This window comes from Camelina sativa, unplaced genomic scaffold (assembly GCF_000633955.1).
Source record: "Camelina sativa cultivar DH55 unplaced genomic scaffold, Cs unpScaffold00427, whole genome shotgun sequence".
Classification (NCBI taxonomy): domain Eukaryota; kingdom Viridiplantae; phylum Streptophyta; class Magnoliopsida; order Brassicales; family Brassicaceae; genus Camelina; species Camelina sativa.
The window spans coordinates 138956-163023 of NW_010921699.1; the positions used below are offsets into that span (position 1 = coordinate 138956).

General features: G+C 36.1%; 1 protein-coding gene and 1 long non-coding RNA gene across 2 annotated transcripts; both read left to right on the forward strand.

Annotated features, from left to right (window-relative positions):
- Window positions 1–3107: 3107 nt before the first annotated feature.
- On the forward strand, window positions 3108–3997 carry LOC109131527. Its single transcript, XR_002037132.1, has 3 exons — window positions 3108–3236; window positions 3482–3710; window positions 3953–3997. It is a non-coding gene; the product is annotated as an uncharacterized LOC109131527 (long non-coding RNA).
- Window positions 3998–11000: 7003 nt separating this feature from the next.
- On the forward strand, window positions 11001–14065 carry LOC104773027 (peroxidase 32). The gene is made up of 4 exons (XM_010497573.1): window positions 11001–11291; window positions 12679–12870; window positions 13245–13413; window positions 13489–14065. The coding sequence occupies exons 1-4, from the start codon at window positions 11004–11006 to the stop codon at window positions 13956–13958; spliced, it is 1119 nt and encodes a 372-aa protein (XP_010495875.1). The 5' UTR covers window positions 11001–11003; the 3' UTR covers window positions 13959–14065.
- The last annotated feature ends 10003 nt before the right edge of the window (window positions 14066–24068 follow it).

Sequence of the window (24068 nt, forward strand, 5' to 3'; positions counted from 1 at the left end):
TCTCCACCAACTTTAAACACAAACCCTGTGACTGACCTTCTTTTGTCTAAGTCTGTTGCATAATCTGAATCTGAAAAACCTTCACTGCAAAACTTAGAACTTTTCTTGAACGTCAGATTTTGAGTATATGAGCCCTTTAACTATCTTAATACCCATTTAACTGCTGACCAATGTACTCTTCCTGGATTTGTCATAAACCTGCTGATAAGACCAACTGCAAACCCCAAATATGGTCTTGAACCCACCATAGCATACATTAAACTCCCCACTGCACTTGCATATAGAACTCTCTCTATATGTACAGCTTCTGCTTTCTTTTCTACTTCTGTCAAACTTCTGAGCTTAAATTGAGAATCCGTTGGTGAAACCACTGGCCTTGCTTCAAACATCCCAAAAGTTTTCAACACCTTTTCTAAGTAATTTCCTTGAGACAAAATCAATTCTCCCTTCTCTGTGTCCCTAATGATGTACATACCCAGAATTCTTGAAGGCTTTCCCAAATCTTTCATTTCAAACTCATTTTTCAGCTTGTCTTTGAGATTTTGAATCACAACCATGCTTCCTGAAGCTATCAATATATCATCCACATAGAGCAACAAATAAACAGCTTGATATGCCTGGGTGTCTTTCATGTAGACACATGGGTCTCTACTAGTCCTTTCAAACTGTTGATCTGTCATGAATTTATCAAACCTTTGATTCCAGCATCTAGGAGACTGTTTTAGACCATATAAAGACTTCCTCAACAGACAGACCTTTTCTTCACTTCCCTGTTGCACAAATCCTTCTGGTTGACTCATTAGAATCCTTTCTTCTAGATTTCCATGCAAAAAAAGCTGTTTTGACATCCATTTGCTCTAATTCATAGTCCATGTTAACCACAATAGACAACATTAATATGATGGAAACATGTTTAACCACTGGAGAAAACACTTCATTATAATCAATGCCTTCTTGTTGCACAAAACCTTTAGCGACTAGCCTGGCCTTATATCTCTGTTTCTCCACTCCTGGTATGCCTGACTTTAATTTAAAGATCCATTTGCATCCAATAAGCTTCTGTTTTTCTGGTTTTTCAATTAGATCCCAAGTATGACTCCTTTTATGAGAATCCATCTCCTCTTTCATTGCATTTTCCCATTGCTTTCTCTTACTGTTTTTCATAGCTTCTTCATAAGACTTAGGCTCTTCTGTTTCCAAGTCTTCTGCTGCTGCCAAAGCATAAGCTACAAAATCTGCATCTTCAAATCTAGAAGGAGTTCGGATGTTGCTTCTTCTTTGCCTGTCTCTGGCCAACACATAATCATCCAAAGATTATTCATTTTCTGATCCATCAGCTTCCTCATTCACTTCTGATTCTTCTGAACTTTCTGATGAAGATGTTTCTCCACCTTGAGAAGATGCTTCATCCAAATCAGAATAACTGGTAGAAGGACCTCTGACAAGATTGTTGCTGAAAGACACTCTTTTTTCAGCTTTCTTCAGTTTTCTTAAAGCTTTATCAGCTTTTTCTTTCTTTCCACTTGTATATGTCAAGGTGTCTTTGAACAACTCATTTTCATTGAACATCACATTTCTACTTGTTGTGCATTTCTGTTCCTCAGGTAACCAGACCCTATATCCTTTAATACCAAAAGGATATCCCATAAAAACTCCTCTTGGACTTATCTTGTCTTGAGTAACATGGACAAAAGCTGAACATCCAAACCTTCTTAGGTGACTCAAATCTGGTTTTGTACCTGTACACACCTCCTCACGTAGCTTGAAACCAATAGATGAATTTGGTGTTCTGTTTATCAAGTAGATTGCTGTTGAAGTATACTTCTAATCCAATCCTTGACCCAATCCTGTCTCAGAAAGCATACTTCTAACCTTATCCATAATGGTCATGTTCATCCTCTCTGATACACCATTTTGTTGTGGTGTATAGGTACATGTTCTGTGCCTTGTAATTCCAGCTTCTTTACAAAAGTTATCAAACTGTGTATTACAGAACTCTAGACCATTATCAGTCCTTAGGAACTTAATCTTTTCCCCCATTTGATTCTCAGCTGCTTCTTTCCATTCTCTGAACTTGTGAAATGCTTCATCTTTAGTCTTCAGAAAATACACCCATAATTTCTTGGAGAAATCATTAATGAAGCTTACAAAATACTTGCAACCTCCACGAATTTCTGGAGTAGAAGGAGATCCCCAGAGATCAGAGTGTATATAATCTAATATACCTCTGGTGGTGTGCTTTGCAGTTGGGAAACTTTGCTTCTGAGATTTTCTAAATACACAACTCTCACAAAAGTCTAGCTTACCAACTTCTTTCTCTGGTAAGTAACCTTCCTTCACTAGAACATTCATGTACTTCATGCTTATATGACCTAGCCTTGAATGCCATATGCTAGTCATGTTAGCTACAGGTTTTGCCACCGAAACTTCTCCTTTTACTACCTTTCCTTGTAGATAGTACAACCCATCTTTGTATCTTCCAAAGATAACCTTTTGCCCATTTTTGTAGAAGGTGCTACAAAATCTTTTCCTTCATACTTGCATCCGCTCAACTCTAATTGACCATATGAAATGAGATTTCTTCCCATTGTAGGCATGTACCTCACATACGTTAATATGACTACATAGTCATCTGGATTTATGATCTCAATCTTACCAATTCCTTTTACTTCACTTTGTGTCATATTACCCATCAAAACCTTGCCACCATCAAATTCTTGTAGGTCAAATAGAGAATCCATGCCTGGTGTAATGTGAAAACTACAACCAGAATCCATAACCCATTCTCCCTTTGTATATTGAGTGCTAACTGTTAGCACTAGTGGTTGTTTGGGTTCTGTTGCAATGTTAGCTGAACTAGAAGCTTTATTTGATGACCTTTATGGACATTCTCTCTTCCAATGTCCTTCTTTTCCACAAATGAAGCAGCCCTTGTTGTTTTTATTGTACTTCGGCCTTGACTTTGATCTACCTATGCTCTTAGATCGTCCTCTACCTATGCTCTCAGATCTGCCCCTTGTTTCAACGTACAAACCTTCATTTTATGATTTTAAAAGCTTTCCACTTTCTATTAACTCTCTTTCTTTTGATTTTGCAGCTCCAATGACTTCATTCAAGCTCAAGGTATCTCTACCATACTTCAGAGTCTCCTTGAGTTGATCATACCTCTCAGATAGTGAGCTCAAAAACAGGATTGCTTGAACCTCTTCTGTAACTTCCACTCCTATGTTGTTCAGGTCCACAACTAGCTTAAGAAAATCATCCACATTCTCATCTATACTCTTAGAATCTGTCATCTTAAAAGTATAGAACTTAACCTCTAAGTAGATGTGATTAGGTAAAGAAGTCTCCATGTATAACCTGTTTAGAGTAGACCACATGGCTGCTGCTGTTTCACAATGTGTGATCTTCCTTAGTACTTGATTTCAAACGTTTAGTACTATAAGATCTTTGGCCTTCTCTTATTTTTCAAACTTTACAGGATCAATACTTGGAGACAACCCAGAACCTCCACTTGTGCCCGTTTGAGAGTCTTGTTGAGCTGTTGTAGCTTCTGCTTCTGCACTAGGTGGGTGTTTTAGCAGCTGTTCATCATTCAAGAACTCTTTCAGCCCTAGGAAACCAAAGTGAGCCAATATTCTGACCTTCCACAAGGAGAAGTCACCTGTTCCATCAAACCTGTCCACCTCAACCCGAGTGTTGCTCATTTTGTAAGTCTCCTTCAAACCCTAGACTTGAACCTCTTTAACAACCTTACACCAAGCCTGGCGCTCTGATACCACTTGTTGAGTTAAAGAGTAAGAATGATTACTTGTAAAAGAAACAACACACAGAAATTGATCACCGAGTTCACGGATAACCGCTACGGGGGGAGAACTCTCGCTTCTAAGCTTCACTATCTGAAAGAGATTACACACACTACTAACTTGTAATGTTGGTGTTTGGTTTACAGATTTTGCACAAGAAGAACAAGGATCAACAACACAACAAGGAGGAAGAAGAAAGCTTGAAGAATAAGAAAATCTGTCTCGTTTCTCTCGTTTTTTCTTTTTTCTAAAAAGCTCCTTTTTGTATATCTTGTCTCACCTACCTCCACTCTCTCATATCTTTGTAGATATTTTAAGTGTAGCAAATCGATCACATTGTTCCTCCCTACGCCAATTTCACAGGCCCATTAAAGCCCATAATATGTGTGTTTGGTCAAACTCAATCAACAGGTTTAATGAAGAAAATGGGTGGCTAAGTGGATGTTAAGCAAATGGCAAGGCGCTACAATGGGAACATACGATACCCACTTATTGGCATTTGATAAGGGCGAAAGAGCTGACGAGGCAAAATCTTTATGGAACATGGAACATGAATCTACACAAGCATACACGATGTCATAATTGAGAGGATAGCATACTAGGAATTTTTGCTTGTGACGATATTCCTACATGTATCTTTTGGAGATTTAACTCAACTTTCCAGCCTTTGTTCTCTTTCTACGGGGATTAAAGTTCATTTATAAAAATATATATATATATTATACATACTAATATTTTAATCATCTTGTGAAATAGACTTTATGAAACATCACGTTTACCTTTACAACTCATTTTCATTGAACATCACGTTTCTACTTGTTGTGCATTTCTGTTCCTCCGGTAACCAGACCCTATATCCTTTAATACCAAAAGGATATCCCATAAAAACTCCTTTCACTACTCTTGGACTTATCTTGTCTTGAGTAACATGGACAAAAGCTGAACATCCAAACCTTCTTAGGTGACTCAAATCTGGTTTTGTACATGTACACACCTCCTCAGGTAGCTTGAAACCAATAGATGAATTTGGTGTTCTGTTTATGAAGTAGATTGCTGTTGAAGTATACTTCTAATCCAATCCTTGACCCAATCCTGTCTCAGAAAGCATACTTCTAACCTTATCCATAATGGTCATGTTCATCCTCTCTGATACACCATTTTGTCGTGGTGTATAGGTACATGTTCTGTGTCTTGTAATTTCTGCTTCTTTGCACAAGTTATCAAACTGTGTATTACAGAACTCTAGACCATTATCAGTCCTTAGGAACTTAATCTTTTTCCCATTTGATTCTCAACTGCTTCTTTCCATTCTCTGAACTTGTGAAATGCTTCATCTTTAGTCTTCGGAAAATACACCCATAGTTTCTTAGAGAAATCATAAATGAAGCTTACAAAATACTTGCAACCTCCAAGAATATCTGGAGTAGAAGGAGATCCCCAGAGATCAGAGTGTATATAATCTAATATACCTCTGGTGGTGTGCTTTGCAGTTGGGAAACTTTGCTTCTGATATTTTCTAAATAAACAACTCTCACAAAAGTCTAGCTTACCAACTTCTTTCTCTGGTAAGTAACCTTCCTTCACTAGAACATTCATGTTCTTCATGCTTATATTACCTAGCCTTGAATGCCATATGCTAGTCATGTTAGCTACAGGTTTTGCCACTGAAACTTCTCCTTTTACTATCTTTCCTTGTAGATAGTACAACCCATCTTTGTATCTTCCAAAGATAACATTTTGCCCATTTTTGTAGAAGGTGACTACAAAATCTTCTCCTTCATACTTGGATCCGCTCAACTCTAGTTGACCATATGAAATGAGATTTCTTCCCATTGTAGGCATGTACCTCACATACGTTAATATGACTACATAGTTATCTGGATTTATGATCTCAATCTTACCAATTCCTTTTACTTCACTTTGTGTCATATTACCCATCAAAACCTTGCCACCATCAAATTCTTGTAGGTCAAATAGAGAATCCATGCCTGGTGTAATGTGAAAACTACAACCAGAATCCATAACCCATTCTCCCTTTGTATATTGAGTGCTAACTGTTAGCACTAGTGGCTGTTTGGGTTCTGTTGCAATGTTAGCTGAACTAGAAGCTTTATTTGATGACCTTTATGGACATTCTCTCTTCCAATGTCCTTCTTTTCCACAAATGAAGCAGCCCTTGTTGTTTTTATTGTACTTCGGCCTTGACTTTGATCTACCTATGCTCTTAGATCGTCCTCTACCTATGCTCTCAGATCTGCCCCTTGTTTCAACGTACAAACCTTCATTTTATGATTTTAAAAGCTTTCCACTTTCTATTAACTCTCTTTCTTTTGATTTTGCAGCTCCAATGACTTCATTCAAGCTCAAGGTATCTCTACCATACTTCAGAGTCTCCTTGAGTTGATCATACCTCTCAGATAGTGAGCTCAAAAACAGGATTGCTTGAACCTCTTCTGTAACTTCCACTCCTATGTTGTTCAGGTCCACAACTAGCTTAAGAAAATCATCCACATTCTCATCTATACTCTTAGAATCTGTCATCTTAAAAGTATAGAACTTAAGCTGTAAGTAGATGCGATTAGGTAAAGAAGTCTCCATGTATAACCTGTTTAGAGTAGACCACATGGCTGCTGCTGTTTCACAATGTGTGATCTTCCTTAGTACTTGATTTCCAACGTTTAGTACTATAAGATCTTTGGCCTTCTCTGTTTTTCAAACTTTACATGATCAATACTTGGAGACAACCTAGAACCTCCACTTGTGCCCGTTTGAGAGTCTTGTTGAGCTGTTGTAGCTTCTGCTTCTGCAGTAGGTGGGTCTTTTAGCAGCTGTTCATCATTCAAGAACTCTTTCAGCCCTAGGACACCAAAGTGAGCCAATATTCTGACCTTCCACAAGGAGAAGTCATTTGTTCCATCAAACCTGTCCACCTCAACCCGAGTGTTGCTCATTTTGTAAGTCTCCTTCAAACCCTAGACTTGAACCTCTTTAACAACCTTACACCAAGTCTAGCGCTCTGATACCACTTGTTGAGTTAAAGAGTAAGAATGATTACTTGTAAAAGAAACAACACACAGAAATTGATCACCGAGTTCACGGATAACCGCTACGTCTCGGGGGGAGAACTCTCGCTCCTAAGCTTCACTATATGAAAGAGATTACACACACCACTAACTTGTGATGTTGGTATTTGGTTTACAGATTTTGCACAAGAAGAACAAGGATCAACAACACAACAAGGAGGAAGAAGAAAGCTTGAAGAATAAGAAAATCTGTCTCGTTTCTCTCGTTTTTCCTTTTTCTAGAAAGCTCCTTTTTGTATATCTTGTCTCACCTACCTCCATTGTCTCATATCTTTGTAGATATTTTAAGTGTAGCAAATCGATCACATTATTCCTCCTTATGTCAATTTCGCAAGCCCATTAAAGCCCATAATATGTGTGTTTGGTCAAACCCAATCAACAGGTTTAATGAAGAAAATGGGTGGCTAAGTGGATGTTAAGCAAATGGCAGGTGCTACAATGGGAACATACGATACCCTCTTATTGGCATTTGATATGGGCGAAAGAGCTGACGAGGCAAAATCTTTATGGAACATGGAACATGAATCTGCACACGCATACACGATGGCATAATTGAGAGGATAGGAGACTAGGAATTTTTGCTTGTGACGATATTCCTACATGTATCTTTTGGAGATTTAACTCAACTTTCCAGCCTTTGTTCTCTTTCTACGGGGATTAAAGTTCATTTATAAAAATATATATGTATTATACATACTAATATTTTAATCATCTTGTGAGAGAGACTTTATGAAACTACTTGTTCTAATGTGCATAATTGTTTTATTTACTCGCTCTAGATATTTATTTTTCTTTGTTATTGCAGGGTCCAGGGTGAAAAACGTGTTTTAACATTGATGAACGGCCTCATGTTGAATAATATTATATTTTCCTTCTGGATATTATATATGATATGGTGATGCATGTTTTCTCCACTCTTACCCACGTTTTCCATCCGAACGGTGATAATTGATATCTCGCTCATTCTATTTCAAACGTTTGTTTGTAAACAAGCGTGTAGGACAAAGAAGAGGAGCCAAAGAACGATGGTGGAGAAAGAACTGTATATATACAGAAGAGAGGGGGAGTTTTCACTGTTGATTGAAAGATTAGTTGAAAATATTCACAACTGTAGAATGTTGGTTCAAGAAAACGCAGAGTAAAAAGGAAAGGAGTCTTATGGTTTTGTTATATATAAAAAAAACAAACTCAAGAGTTCTACTCAAGAAAATGAAAAGCTAAGAGATATGGAAGTTGCGTAGAGTAACTGAAGTTAGGAAAAAATCCTTCCTAATCAGATTAAATAGTTGTATAGTAAAATCCTTAAGATTGATGACTTCACCATAATATTTAGGTTTAACGGATATTTCTGTAATCTTTTTATATACATAAACCCTTGCGTAGTACAGGTATTCACCTAGTTAAAAAGAATAAAGGGTAAGGATATTTCATTAAAGGTAGGAGCGTAATCATCTAACGTAAGGGTGAACGTGAACATTCTTAACTTCTCAGTTAATATATTAGATAATTAAATTATATGATAAAGAACAAAATGAGATGTTTCACATTAATATGTTAAATTATTCATTCAAAACTGTGCACTTGTTTAGTTATTCATTTAATGAACAAGGTCCAGAAAGATGGCTTCAACTACTTTTGCTTAATTTCAATTAGCTACCTAATTAGGTAAACGGTTTCATATTTCTTTTATACTTCATTTTGTAGATTTCCTCTTTTCCCGGCAATGGAAGATTTATTTCTATTGTAAGGTCAAAGTAACAAGTTCGTCTCCTTCTTTACGTTAGCATTTTTTCATTGTTCCTAGCTGCCCTAAGTTAGTTTTCTTGAAACAATGAGCAATTGACTTTGAATTCTTGATGAGACTATTAATGTCATTTGAACTTAAATTCTAATAGGAAACTACGACCATTGAGGTGTCTAACCAATCCTAATAAACCATGTCCGAGGACACAGTTTATGACCTGTGACAATGGCAATACTAGGAAGCATGGTGACAAACATTGACGAGCCGGAGCAAACACATTGGAAAAACTGAAGATGCATTAGAAGATAATTTTTTGATTCTGATAATTCGGAATGATTATTTACTAAGAAAATCTTAATCGTTTCATATCTCAAAAAATCATACAGAATCAGACACTAACTACCAGACACTAGTTGTTGGCTGATGCAACATTTGGACATGGACAAACGCAAACGAAAATAAAAACCGTCCAATTGCAATTTTTAATTGTCTCATTTCTTGTTCACGAGTCCTTAGATAATAGTCATTTTTTTAGAAAAATGGAATATATGTTTTACTAGTGTTAGGTGAGGTGTGGGTAGACCCGACCAAAACTAAATTGTAACCGTATTAGACCATAATCGGAGCGTAACCATATAAAATGATTAAAAACAGTAACGGTAAATAATGGTTAAAAACAGTAACGGTAAATATATAGTTAAAATTATATTAATTGTAACAGTTAATTAATTGTAATCGAATCAAAATTGTTAGTTAACCGCATAATTTAACTGTAACAATTTTAAACGTAAGAAAATAACTAATAATTATTAATTTAATATGAATCATATAGTATATAAAAATACGAGTACATTAAAAATATATCAATGAAAAATAAATAATATCAACTATATCATATCATCAAACAATATGTATCATATCATTCAATAACCGTAAGTGTATATATCTATAATCATTTGAACTGGAACCGTATTTAACCGTTTATTAAACAGTTAGAGTTAGGGTTACACAAAATATCTAACCGTAACCAGTGGTTAATAAACTAAGTAAAAATAATAACCATAATCGTGGTCATATCTACATATGGGATTATATTTATTAACAGTAAAAAAAGATAAATAAAAAATCTAATCAATTACGTAATAGATTTCAATGCAGTCATATTTTATATAGAAAAAAATATATAGCTAAATTGCAACTGATAATCAAAAACCATGAGTTCATTAAAAATAAAAGTCTTTAGTTTACTTTTGTACTTTTTAGAAAAGTTTGTTTAGTGCTTCGTATATAAGTGGCAATATATGTAAGTATCTCAGAAATATAATTAGAAAATATATATGTAATAAACATGTCTGGGATTCGAGTTCTAGTGAACGCAATTTCTTGCAAATAGTTTAATGGTGCAAGCTTATCGAGGTGTCTATAATGCCGCATGCAGAGCTGTTCTTCATGGTCTTGTGTTGAGGAGAGAGTTTGTCTATGATAAAATATGTCATATATGTAGAACCGTCCGTTGTAGATATGAGTGTTGCTGGAAAAGTTGCGCCGTGGAATCATTGTTCGTAGGAGTTGTTCGTATAGTGTTGCAGGTAATTTCATATCATCATAATAGGAATAGATTAAATAGACGATATAGAAAAACAGGAAATGATGGCTTAAATAACTTACAAAATAAAAATTAGGTATTAATACTATAAAAATTAAGCCCCCAAAACCTAACCTAGAAAATCATCTAATGAATACTATAAAATAAAGGTAAGAAACAAAAATAGTCTCTTCAATTATATAAGTAAAGTTTGCAAACAAAAAACAAATGTTTGTAGAACTATTAGAAAGATTGATCAAACAAATTTCAAAACAATTATACTCGTACCATATTTATATAGTAACCATTCAAACTTTTTGTTCTATTTTGTTCATTACTATCTGTGATTATTCTTCTCATTGAACCACGTACACTTCTTTTGTTTGATCTGCTTGTTCTTTTGTTAGCAGCTGGACTCTAAAATATATTCATGTTAAACCTATTATTTCAGTATTTAAATGTAGCGAGTTAATATTTTCAAATCATTATGAATTTAAATATATATATATTTACGATAAAATGAAGTTGAATATGTTATCTCATTATATTTATAAGTTATAAGTATAACATCTATTTTATCTGTGAAGAAATTAATCACTAATCGACGCATGTAGTATTCAGTATATACACATTATTAAATATATATATTAATGTAGTATTAGTATATATTAGTATATACATTTTTAAATATGAGTACGTGAAAAACTTGTTGGTAAAGTAACGTACTCGCTGGAAAAGAGGAAAAAAACAGAACCCATTTCGCCTATAAAAGGATCCTTTAAGATATGCAGCTTCCTCATCTCCTCAACTTAAGCCAATTCAATAGGTTGATCTTCTTACCCAAAATGCATTTCTCTTATCTTTCCTTGTCGACTTGGACAACCCTAATAACATTGGGTTTTCTTATGCTTCAATCATCTAAGTCCAGTGCTCAACTAACCCCTACCTTCTACGACAGTACATGCCCTAGCGTCTTTACCATCGTTCGGGACACCATCGTAAACGAGCTCAGATCAGATCCTCGCATCGCTGCAAGCATCCTTCGTCTTCACTTCCACGACTGCTTCGTTAATGTAAGATATTGTTTTTTCACCTTTAGCAGTAAACTTTTTTTTCATTTTTTTGGTTAGCATGTTAAAGTAATCTTTTGTTTGTAATATATGTATACGTTAGTCTCTTCTATAATGACGTCCTTTAAGAAAAAAGCAAAATTACTGATTATGTCAAGGATTTTTTTTTTCAATTTTTCAAAATCTGACTAAGTTGTACTAAAAAACGTGTGACCGAAATTGAAACCAGGTTTAGCGATTCTGACACACAAGTTAACGTCTATTAAGTCGTGTGTTCGATTCTACTAACTTTTAAAAGAGAAAGTTTTTTTACATAAATCTAATACATTAGGTATTTTTATTCCAATGAAAAAAATATTACGTATTAAACTTCTAAATAAAAATAAAATGAATTTTTAACAAAATTTTCCAATATTCATGTATTGATTTCTAACGATTTTCTTTGTCAACTTAATCTAATTACCGGGTTGAATAGGATTGTAGTTATGCTAATTGATTTACGAGAAATATGGGATTTACGGCTTGGCATTTATAAATTTAAATGTTTGGAAGATTTTGTTAACTATAGTAATATTTTATTTTAGTATTATTAGTTACCATGATATGTTATCCGCAATAATAATAAATCACTGGGCTAACGAAATCTAGTTTACAAAAATGTGAATATAAAATTTCACGTATTTAGATGTGATATTTTTGTATTTTACCATCTAGTATTTAAGCTCTTGTCATGTATTTTTTTTCTTTTTTTGCTTCACGGTCTAGTATCTTAGCTCTTGTCGTCATTCGTCAAGAATAATGATGACTCATGACTTAATTATAAAGAAATGATTCCACAACATCGTAGTAAGATTTGATCTCCCATGCATTCGACGGACATGAATTATTTATATATTAATTTGAGAAAAGCATGGACCCGTACCAAACATGTTATCAGTATATATCGATAATTTATTATAGAATAAAATAAAACATTTTATAGAAATCATTCAAAAGTAAGCTTATCGTCAACACTGAAAACCCCACACAATATTTGGAAATATATATATATATATATCTAGAAATATACGTGAAAAAACCAAATACTGTATATCATTTTATTTATTATTTCTGGGATATTTTCAGCCTTCTAATAAGATGTAGTTGTTGACCTAATTAATATATAATTAATGTTAAAACTTTTTTGCGTTAGAAGTTTTATATAATGTATACTAAAATGAATACTAACTTGTTATATACTACATACGTATGTATGTTACATATCATCACGCCTTACTTAAGAAGAACAAATGTTTTTAGTGAATGTAAATGCAACCTAAATTATTTGTAAACTAAAACAAACAAAAACTAATTATGATTTTAATATATTGATTATTTTCGTTTTTCAAAGGGCTGCGATGCATCGATTTTGTTAGACAACACAACATCCTTCCGAACAGAAAAAGAGGCGGCTCCAAATGCAAACTCGGCTCGAGGATTTCCAGTGATTGATAGGATGAAAGCAGCAGTTGAGACAGCATGTCCAAGGACCGTATCATGCGCAGATATGCTTACCATCGCAGCCCAACAATCTGTAAATTTGGTATGCATTATCTCTCTTTTTTTTCATTTATTACAAATAGTCTCAAATTCTTCAGTGAAGTCGACACCGAACATATTAAACGTGACAATCATTATATGACATGCTACAACTCGCAAGTTGTACAGTATAATCTAGATTTGATATTATCACAGATCTACTACCAGACATGACTTCAAGATTCATTGCGATAAATATTTAAAATGCATGGTAGATAATATCAAGTACAGCAATAAACTCGGTTCGATAAGACTCGTTTTTTGGTAACTAGAAAGAAAGCAAAATTTCTAAAAGAACTGAGAAAATAACCATAACGTTGAGAACCTAATTGTTAAATTTACAAAACTAATAATTATTTCCAAATTTGGGTATTTTAGGCAGGAGGTCCTTCTTGGAGGGTTCCTTTGGGGAGAAGAGACAGCTTACAAGCATTTTTTGATCTCGCTAATGCAAATCTTCCCGCTCCATTCTTCACGCTTCCACAACTTAAGGCCAGCTTTAATAATGTTGGACTTGACCGTCCTTCGGATCTCGTTGCACTCTCTGGTAATTTTCATACTTGAACTCATCATCTAATTAGTTTAGAAACTTTATTGCTAATTTATCTCTTCTTTTGGTTAGGTGGTCACACATTTGGTAAAAACCAATGCCAATTTATTATGGATAGGCTATACAACTTTAGCAACACTGGTTTACCCGACCCTACTCTCAATACTACCTACCTCCAGACACTTCGTGGACAATGTCCACGTAATGGTAACCAGACCGTCTTGGTGGATTTCGATTTACGTACACCGACGGTTTTTGACAACAAATACTATGTGAATCTAAAAGAGCTAAAGGGACTTATCCAGACCGACCAAGAATTGTTTTCCAGCCCTAATGCCACTGACACAATCCCGTTGGTCAGATCATATGCTGATGGCACCCAAAAGTTCTTCAATGCTTTTGTGGAAGCAATGAATAGGATGGGAAACATTACACCTCTCACTGGAACTCAAGGACAGATCAGACAGAATTGTAGGGTGGTCAACTCCAATTCGCTCCTACATGATGTGGTTGAAATCGTTGACTTTGTCAGCTCTATATAATATAACAATAGTTGTTTCCATACATGGGGCAACCAAAAATATATGTTTGCGTGAAAATAAAATGTTCTCAAAACGTTAATAAAGAGCATTTCGTTCCTTTTTTCTTATAACTTTTTCAATGTAATTCATGTAGTCTCAATTGATGGAAAAAGGAAAGCAAACAAACATAGTTAAGTTTAAAAAAATTATTTATAATTCTTTTTATTTGTTAATTTAAACAATCAAAATTTTACTATCTAAGAACTTTTTCTCTCTTTTTAGATTAATGGATTTTTGGGGTAGTTTTCTCATTACTTTTTTTTGAAATTTAATAAGAATATTACCCAAATATAAATTAAAAACAAAAGAAAAATCCTTTAACTAATGATTGATCTAACAACGTGAAGACACTAGGTGATTGGTCTGCGCCTTGTGCAAGCTTTTAGGATACTTAAACTCATTATAATTTTGCTGATTAATTTTTTAAAACAAAAGTAATAGATACTATATATATATAAATATGTATAAAACTTATGTCTATTTTTTAAAAAAGTAGATATAGAAAGACAATAATCTAATGTTATTTTGAAGAGTCCTACCAAAAAAAATGTTATTCTGAAGAGTTGCAGATCTGTATTATACTTTAGTCTTGTTAGCCGATAGATCGATATTCTCAATTTTAATAGTACTAACCCATAAAATTGACAACTCTAGTTAAGAAAACGATAAGATTTGTATGACCCATCAGATTAATATGATACTTCAAAAAATAAAGCATGCATTATATGTAGAAATATCTTCTTCTTCTTCTTCTTCTTTTTTTTTTTTTTTTTTTTTTTTTTTTTTTTTTTTTTTTTTTTTTTTTTTTTTNCTAAAAAAAATTGTTTACGTTGAAAGCTTCATTTCAGCTAAAAGTTTGAAAAATTAAAAGAAAAAAAAAACGATTAAGTTAGGGAACGCTCCGCGTTTGGAACTAAATACGAAAACTGATGTATTGTGTTTTTGATGTCTTTTATCTTTCATTTAGTATATGTTTTGAGTCATTTGTCGCATCTTTGTCCGTCTTTTGTGTTTTTTTTTGTCTTTTCTTGGGTTGTGATTAGGTGTGGAGACGATGTGCTAGATTTAGAGTCTTTTGGTTGGATTCAAACTTAACCGGAATAAAGAAGCATGAAGTGACTTTTGGACATCTTCAAGTTGAACTGAATCATTAAGTTTGGACAAGTCTAGAGGAGTCTGGTGAAGTTTGTAGACAAGTCTGGTGAAGTTTGTAGACAAGTCGGGTGACATCTGGTGAAGTCTGTAGACAAATCTGCTGAAGTTTAGAGAATTCTGAAGAAGACTGATGAAGTTTGGTGAAGTCTGTAGACAAATCTGTTGAAGTCTAGAGAAGTCTAGTGAAGTTTATTGTCTTTCTGCTTGGTTCGAGACACTTATTTCCTTTTCCTGAATTTTTCCAATTTTCAGTTTTATTTTATTTCTTTTATTTTAACTAGGGGGCTTAGTAATTCGTTTACGCCTAGTAACGTTTAGAGAATCACTCTTAGTGTTATGCTCAATTATAGTATTGATGGTGCTAGAATTCAAATACCTATCAGATGTCGTAGATGCTGATGCAAATGAATGATCAATTAAAGAGCTTTCAAAATCACTATTAGACTCAGAATCAACAAAATGCAAAGGTGGAGGTAAAGGTAAAATATGATTTGGAAACATATCAACATATTATGAAGAAAAGAGATCACTAGTTTTAAAAGGAAATTGGTTTTCTTGGAAAACAACATTTCTGGAAATGGAAATTGAATTAGACTCTAAATCAAGAACTTTATACCCTTTAAAACCAGCAGGATAACCAAGAAAAACACAAGGTTTAGCTCTAGGAGAAAACTTATGTCTATCCTTTAAGTAAGTCGAAGCATAACATAAACAACCAAAAGACTTTAAGACTATTATCTGGTAATTTCATAAGAAGAAGCTCAAAAGGAGATTTATTGTTTAGAAGAGGTGATGGTATCCTTATTGATTAAAAATACAGCTGTCAAAACACAATCACTCCAATATTGTAAAGGAATATTAGACTGAAAAATTAAAGAGCGAGCTACATTAAGCAGATTAGCAGATGTTGATGCTTACGTTCGGTAACTGAATTTTGTTGTGGTACAACAAGGATGAATGGAGTGTCTGATGATGCTGTCAAATGCAAGTTGTTCTCATTTTCTCTGGCAGACAAAGCTTTTCGTTGGTTTAAGTCTTTGGATAGGGATTTTGTCCAAACATGGGATGAGTACAAGGCTTCATTCTTGGCACAATACTTCACTCAAGCAAGAACTACCCTTCTAAGAAAAAAATTTCAAATTTTCAGCAGCACACCACTGAATCATTCCATGAAGCTTGGGAAAGGTTCAAGGATTACAAGCGAGAGTGTCTTCACCATGGCTTTGCTCCATAATCACTCATGAACACATTCTACAGAGGAGTTGATGAGAGGTATAAAATGGCTTTGGATACATCTAGCAATGGAGATTTCATGACCAAAACAGAAGGAGAAGCTCAGCAGTTGATTGAGAATCTTGCAGCTAGTAACAACAACCATTGTGTTGATTATGACAGAACTGTGAGAAGCAGTGGAGGAGGATCAAAACAGATTGTTGAGTTGACTGCAAAAGTGGAGCAGCTTTTCAGAAGAGACCAGAGGAGTGTCAATTTCTGTGATAATTCTGGTGATGCTCAGGTTTATCAAGAAGGTGCTAGAGGTGGTTCTGAGGAACTACAAGTTGATCTGAATTATGTGAACCAAGGTTATCAGAACAATGCTTTCAACAAGGGCTACATAATCACCCTAATCTGTCTTACCGAAGCAAAAACGTTGAGAACCCGCAGGATCAGGTTTATCCACCACAACAGTTTCAGCATAAGCAGTTCACTCCGGGTCAAGGAAACTACAAACATCCATTTGTGCCTCAGGGAGAAGGATATGGAAATGCATTTGGTCAGGGAATTTTTCAGCAAAAACCTCATTTTAACAACTTCCAGGGGAGTTTCCAGGCACTAGTCCAAACTTCTGTGAGCACCAATTCTGCGTCTTCTTCAAGGGATAATGAAATGAAGTTGATGATGCAGCAGATTCTTGAAGGTGAGGTGAAGAATGCTACTGAATTCAATGTTAAGGTGGATAGCATGTATCGTGATCTCAATGGAAAGTTCACAACACTATCTTCACATGTTAAAACTCTTGAGAACCAAGTAGCTCAGATTTCTTCTGCCTCTACGCGACCATCATGTGTTTTAGTAGGGAATAGTGAACTCAAAATAAGGAGCATTGTTATTTTGTCATGATTCAAGAAGAACCTGGAGAAGTTTCTGAGAGAGGTCTTCAAGAAGCCGCAAATGAGAGTATTATTTCTGAGATGGAAGTTCTTATTGTTGATGTTGCTGTAGATGATGAGATTGCAGGAGATGATGAGCCACCATACATTGCACCACCACCATATGTTCCTATGCTCCCATTTCCAAGTCTTCTAATGGAAGCTAAAAGGCAGGCTGAAAAGGAGAAAGCTTGCCTTGATGAACTTATGAAAAAGTTTAACATCAAACTCCCATTCATAGAGTCAATAAAGAATACAAAAACATACAAGAAATGCTTGAAGGATGTCTTGTCTAACAAGAAGAGCATTGAAGAAGGAGTCATGGTGATTTCAAATGGGAAGGCATATGTGCATTTTGAGGAGCAGGAAAAACATCAAAGGACCAAGGAGAAAATCCTTGCAATGGAACACTTGAAAGAGGAGACAAAGATGGTTAGTTCTGAATACAATGCCATGATCCCGATTGAGATTCCTACGAAGCTTGGAGATCCAGGTGAAACTGATTAGTTTTGTAGGTGTGGTGATGAATGATGTATGGAATGATGACTTATGAATGAATGAATGGCAGGGTGTTTCAATTCCCCTTATGCAGTTGTAGTATAAGAGGTGTCGATCCAATTTGAGTGTTTGTGAACAATCAAGATGTGCATATGAGTCTAAGTCAAGCGAGATGTAAAGGATGTTTGTCACTAACAATCCTATTATGAAATGTAAAGTGCAGAAAGTAAAACTACAAGAGCTAGGAGCTAAATGCAAATGAAACAGAGTGATTATGACAAACAGAAATAGAAACTATGGAAATGCAAGTATTGAACTAATGCAAGGTAAATAATGAACAAGATACTAAATGAATGCAACAGAAATGCAACTAGGGTGAAACAGGACAAACACAAATCATAAACACAAGTTCTGGGTTGGAACTCGAGCAAGCACTCGATCGAGTGCTGATCGAGTGCAGGGTCGAGCTGGACAAATACGCAAAACAGAGCAACACAAGAAAAACAGAGCAATACCAAAACGAATCAAACAACAGGATTTAAGCTAAGAAATCAATAAAAAAGGAAGGTCTTGAGGAGGGATTCATGGGCTGGACTATGATTGAGGTCATCTAACTTGGTCAACAAATCTCAAACAACTTGAGCTAATCTCTAGACATATATTTCTAAGACATGTTTAATCCACTCTCATGGCAAGAAACAATCAAACTCATGCATCTCTAGACTTGTTCTCACAAAGTAAAGAATCTACACAAGCAGGCATTAAGCAATATGTCAAAAATCAAACAAGACTTCTAATCTCTTAGCAAGCCTAATGATAGTCTCTAGATCTAGCCTTATCTATGCTCCTTAGACATTGGTGTGATGCTAAGAGGCTTGAAATCAGATCCTACCCTCTCAGATATAGGATCAGCATTAAGAACATCTAGCCTAGAAGAGATCTACAACAATCAAGCTTGACCAAATCAAACAAACCTCAAACACAACCCAGCCTAACCCATCCTCAAGATCCTAAGCAACTACTCACAAGCATACATGATGAACATCAAAATCATAAACCCAGAAAATGATGAAACTTGCATGATTAGATAGATAAAGCAAAGATCTACAATATTGAAGAAAGAATCAAACTCAAATTCTCAATATTCTGAAAGTTATGAAACCAACAATATTGAAGAATTTAGTCTTTTTTCTCCTTTTAAAAGAAGTACAAGATCTTAAGAAAATAAAAGTGCAAAAGGAATAATTCCCAAAAAGGTAAAAACTAGGTTTTTAACTCTCTAAAAAGCTGGCTTCTTTGGTGGCTGCAGGTACAAGCCCTTATATAGAAAAAGTAGTGGAAGCCCTAAAAACGCTAAAAGACAAAATAGCCAGGCGGCTCGACCAACTCGACCTGGTGCTCGGTCGAGTGACCGGTCGAGTTGGCTCCTCTTGTGCTCCTCCCACTCGGTCGAGTCCCTCTCAGTACACGGTCGAGTGTCTGGTCGAGTGGGCAGTCGAGTTGGACTCCGGACCTTGGTTCTTCAGCCTTAGCTCTCTTGCTTTCTCCTCATGATTGCTTCACTTCTCCTCAGCATTGCTTCCATGCTCCTTAAGCTCCAAAATCACCTGTTTATGCATGAAAAGATGCAAATGCAATGCAACTAAACTCTAATGCAAGAACAGTCCTAAAGCTATGCAATAATGGTCAAAATGGATAGCAAAAGATGCAAAAGATGTGAATATATTAAGGGAAAACAGGGTAAAATATATGAACATCAACACCCCCAAACTTAGTCTTTGCTTGCCCTCAAGCAAATGAACAAGACATAAGAAGGTAGGTGAGGTTTGAAAGTGGGATCTCAGCTCCTAAAGCTTGCAAATAGACCATCTAGAATCAATGTCCAAGTTACTAGTACTATGATGCAAGTTGAATGAGCTGTACTTAAAGATTTTAGACAAGCATATCACAACCTTTACTGATTTGAGCCTTAGATGTCCACATGCATTCAAATCAACCATTTCCTTTAACATTCATTAATCAAGAACATGAATCAATTCTATGCAATGCTTAAACTCATTTGGCTTGGTAGTAAAAGGTTTAGAGACAATGATGGTCTCTCTTTAGAGTGGGGCTTATCAATATCAAGGTTCTCTCATAAAAATGGATTGAGCTTTAGAAGAATGCTAAAGGTAAGAACACTTAGACACATACAAGAACAAAACCTTGTCTACCCAAAGGCACCCAAAGTGTTTATCCTATCAATCTAAACCCAATTGATCCTAGTGCTACCCTTTAACCTCTTCTCTTCTCTTTCACCCTTTTCTCTTTTGATTTTAAAGTCTTAGGAGAGGTTTCTTATTTGATCTTTCTAGTGGAATGGGAGATTCTTACTTATTTGCTATGGTTTTCTTTTCTTCTTATTCTTAAGACATAAAAGCATTTTGCTATACTCTTCTTTTTCTTTCTTTCTTTTCTTTGACTGAAACCATCTTTAAACAATATCATACTTCCCATTCTTTCACTAGATTTGGATTTTACTTAAACACATTCCCCTCCTAAAGACTCTAACCTTTTCTTTCTCTTTTCCTCTTTTCTTTTCTTTCTTTTTCAAACAACCAAATCCCAAACCCAACAATGAAATCACCTAGTCCTATCTAGTTTGGAAAATGCAAACTAGAACTACACAAGGCATTATTCTTGTCAGTTCAAACCTAACACTTTCTACCAAGCTCAATCCCAAAATAGGCCTTACACACTCAAGAATAAACATGGCTTGAAAGAAGGGTTGGTTAAGGGTATTGGAAACTGATTTTAATGATTCAATCAGCTACTTGGATCAACAAGAGTGGTAAAAAGGAGAAAGATGATCCAAATATGTATATGGTATCCATGAGTTTAAAGCAATGCACACATTGATATTTAACAGTCAATATTAAGTTCTTATAAGTAGGAAATGGCATCAAATCACAACATGCTTCAATTTAGACCAAATGCAATGCAGGAATTCAAGGCTTGGTTCAATCTTATGCTTCTAACCACTCAACTAGCATCAAAGTACTATTAACTTGGGCATTGATCCTAGTCTAATGAATCAAGCAAAGCTCATCATAGATCCCTAATGCAAATAATATACAATCCTACATGAAACATGCTACACAAGATGCTATTATGCAATGCAAACTATATGAACACTCTTTTTTTATCAAGAATTTTGCAAAAATTTTCAAATTTTTAGGGTTTTTCTATGCCTTAGATGCTATGCAAACACTAACATGATGATGCTAAAAATTTGAACTAAGAACACAAAACACAATATCAAATGCTATCTCAAACCCTCCCCCAAACTTAAATCACACAGTCCTCTGTGTGAAAGAAATTTGTAAGAGGATTCAAAATCAAAAACAAAACACAATATCAAATGCTGGGGTGGGATGGGAGGGTAACTTGGATATCCTGGATAAGCAGCTGGAGGTGGGAAGCCATAAGGTGATTTGGGCTGGAACTCGGCCGAGTGCATCTGGGGTGCTCGGTCGAGTGGGTGCTCGAGTGACCCGGTCGAGTGCCTCGAAAATTGTTGTTCTCGGCTACTTGAACTCCTCTTCCTCTGATTTGGCTCGTACATTGAAGCTCTAGCTGGTTCCACAGGGTTTGCAACTCTTGAGAGTGCTCTAGTTGAGCTACTCCTCCTCAAAGGGCTTGAATGGCTTGGAGATGAGTTTGCACTCTTCAGCTCAGCAATCTCCTTTTTTAGGCCCTTGATGGACTTAGCCATATTGGTCACCTTCTTCTTAAGCTTATCAAACATTTTCCCATGCCACTTGCTCCACTTTTGTAGGAGAGTCAACCTCTTGCTAGTCTCTCTCACTCCTCTACTATCCCTTGGGTTGGGCTCATAATCTTCAAAGTAAAATTGCTCCTCCCCATCAGCCATTTGCACATCTCCAGCTTCATCAACTCTAGGTTGAACTATCCCATCAAACAAGAACTCATCAGCTGGCCAAAAGTCAATGTTTGCTCCTTCTTGAATGGTGGTGAGCTCTTGGTTAGGTAAGATCAACTGTTTTTTCCCAACTGTTGGAAGCTCAAAGTTGAAGATGTGATTTCCTTGATGCATTTCCTTGGCCAATATGAGAGTGGAGGTGAGGTAGCTTGAGTCAATCCATCTTGGCAAAACCTTCTCTCCTCTAAGTGGGACCTTGGCAGCTTGTAGTATTGGAGTGATGATGCCTCCAATGGCTAAGGCTCCTCTTGACCCTTTGTTTTGTAGCTTGCCTACCCAACTTCTCAAATATATCATGTGGTCAATGAGCACCATTGCAAGGTCAGTCTCCACAGTGGTCCCAAGAATGATGGTTCCATTTCTTGCCTCAAGGATGATTCCATTGAGAGCCATGTCAATTACCTTGAGCTCACCCTCATTGAGATTTCCAGTCTCCTTCCTAGCAAAGAATGTATTTGCTAAGGCCTTGTGGAAGTACCTTAGGACTGGGCTTCTTATCTTTGAACTCTTGGTCTTGGAGGATGAATAGGTGATGTTGTCTCCAATGGTTTTCCAAATGGCATAGAGCTCCTCTCTTGGTATCATCAAGCTCCTATTACTACCAACTTCAAAACCAAACACATTTGCTATCTTCTTCAAAGAAAGCTCATAGTTCTTCCCCTTGATTGTGAAAGCAATATGACCAGCTCCAAACTCATCATCCTTCCTTGCATATGTGTGCAGCTTGACTGTGGCTAGAAACTCACAACTTTCTTCTTTATACCCCTCCATGCAAAGCCCCATGAACTTGGTTAGGTTGCTCTTCTCAAAAAGGTACTCCACATCTTTATCAATGGCTAGCTTCTCCATGGTTTCCTTGTGTGGATACCTAGTTCCCAGGAACTCCATTCTCATGAAGGCTTCATAAAGTTGCCTCTTTGTCAATCCACAAGATTCTGCTTCTCCATCATCCTCTCCCTCTTCTTCTTCACCTTCTTCTTCACTCTCACTCTCAACCTCCTCTTGTTCAATCTCAACTGCTGGCCTCTTCCCTTTGGCCTTGTTTCTCCTCATGAAATCACTAAGAGTTGGCTCCCTTTCTTCTTCACTTTCAGTTCTCTCAGGATCTTCCTCAACTGACTGATTTCTTGAACGCGGCATCTGGCTCGATCGACCACTCGGACCACCACTCGATCGAGTGCATGCTCGAGTGGGGCGTCGAGTGGTTCTTCCAGCTTCTCCTCTTGATTGTAGGCGATCATCAAAACGTTCCATGGAGCTTGCAGCCGCTTGTTGAGACTTCCTTGTAATCCTTGAAGACATTTTCGAATAGAACTGAAGGGAATAGACTCAAAGCTTAAGTTTAATAGGTTAGTGACCCAAAAACTCAAAAGAGCTAAGCTTGAGCAAAAGATGAACTTTGAGAGAGATTTTAAAACTTGATTTTAGTTGTTTTGAGCAAGTGAGAGAGTGTGAGAGACATAGGATCGTGTAAGGCTTTATTTAAAGAAGCTAAGGGGGCAAGGAGACAAGGGTGGAGCGTCCATACCATTCAAATTTGAAATGAGAATCTTTGACCTGCTTTTTGCTGCCACTCGACCCCACACTCGACCAGCACGTGGTCGAGCTCCTTGACCAAAGTTTGAAATTTCAAAATTTTTCTTCTTGTTCTTCCCTCCACTCGATCATTCTAGAGAAATGAGAATCGAGTGGGCCTTAGTTCTTTGCCAACTCGGTCGAGTACCTCTCGTGGGCTGGTCGAGTGGGCTTGCGAATCTCCTTCCCCAAGTCCAAATCTCTCCATACCCATCTACACTTTCATTGAAAGGCCTGCCCAACACAAACATAAAACAAAACACATCAAAACTACTAAGAAAATAAAGCATATTTACAAAGGATACCTTAGGGACTTCCTCCCTAGTGAGCTTGTTTAGAGTCACTAAGCTTGACTTTGGCTGCTTTTCCACAGAATCTTCTTGAAGAGGGAGATTGTCCTTTGGAGTTGCCACTTCACTTAAACCTTCATGACCACCTTTGTCCTTGATAGTAAAAGGATGATCATCAATGGTAGGAAGGTTGGTTGGGTTATAGATGTTAAACTTCATAGCTATATCCTCAGAAATGTTCAAGGTCACAAGACCTTCCTTAACATCAATAACAGCTCCAACTGTGGCTAAGAATGGCCTCACAAGGATGATAGGATCTTCAGGTTCTTTGTCCATCTCCAATACCACAAAATCTGTATGAACCCTTGCTCTTTCTATCTTGACTGGAATATTCTCCAATTTGCCAACCACATCTCTGTTT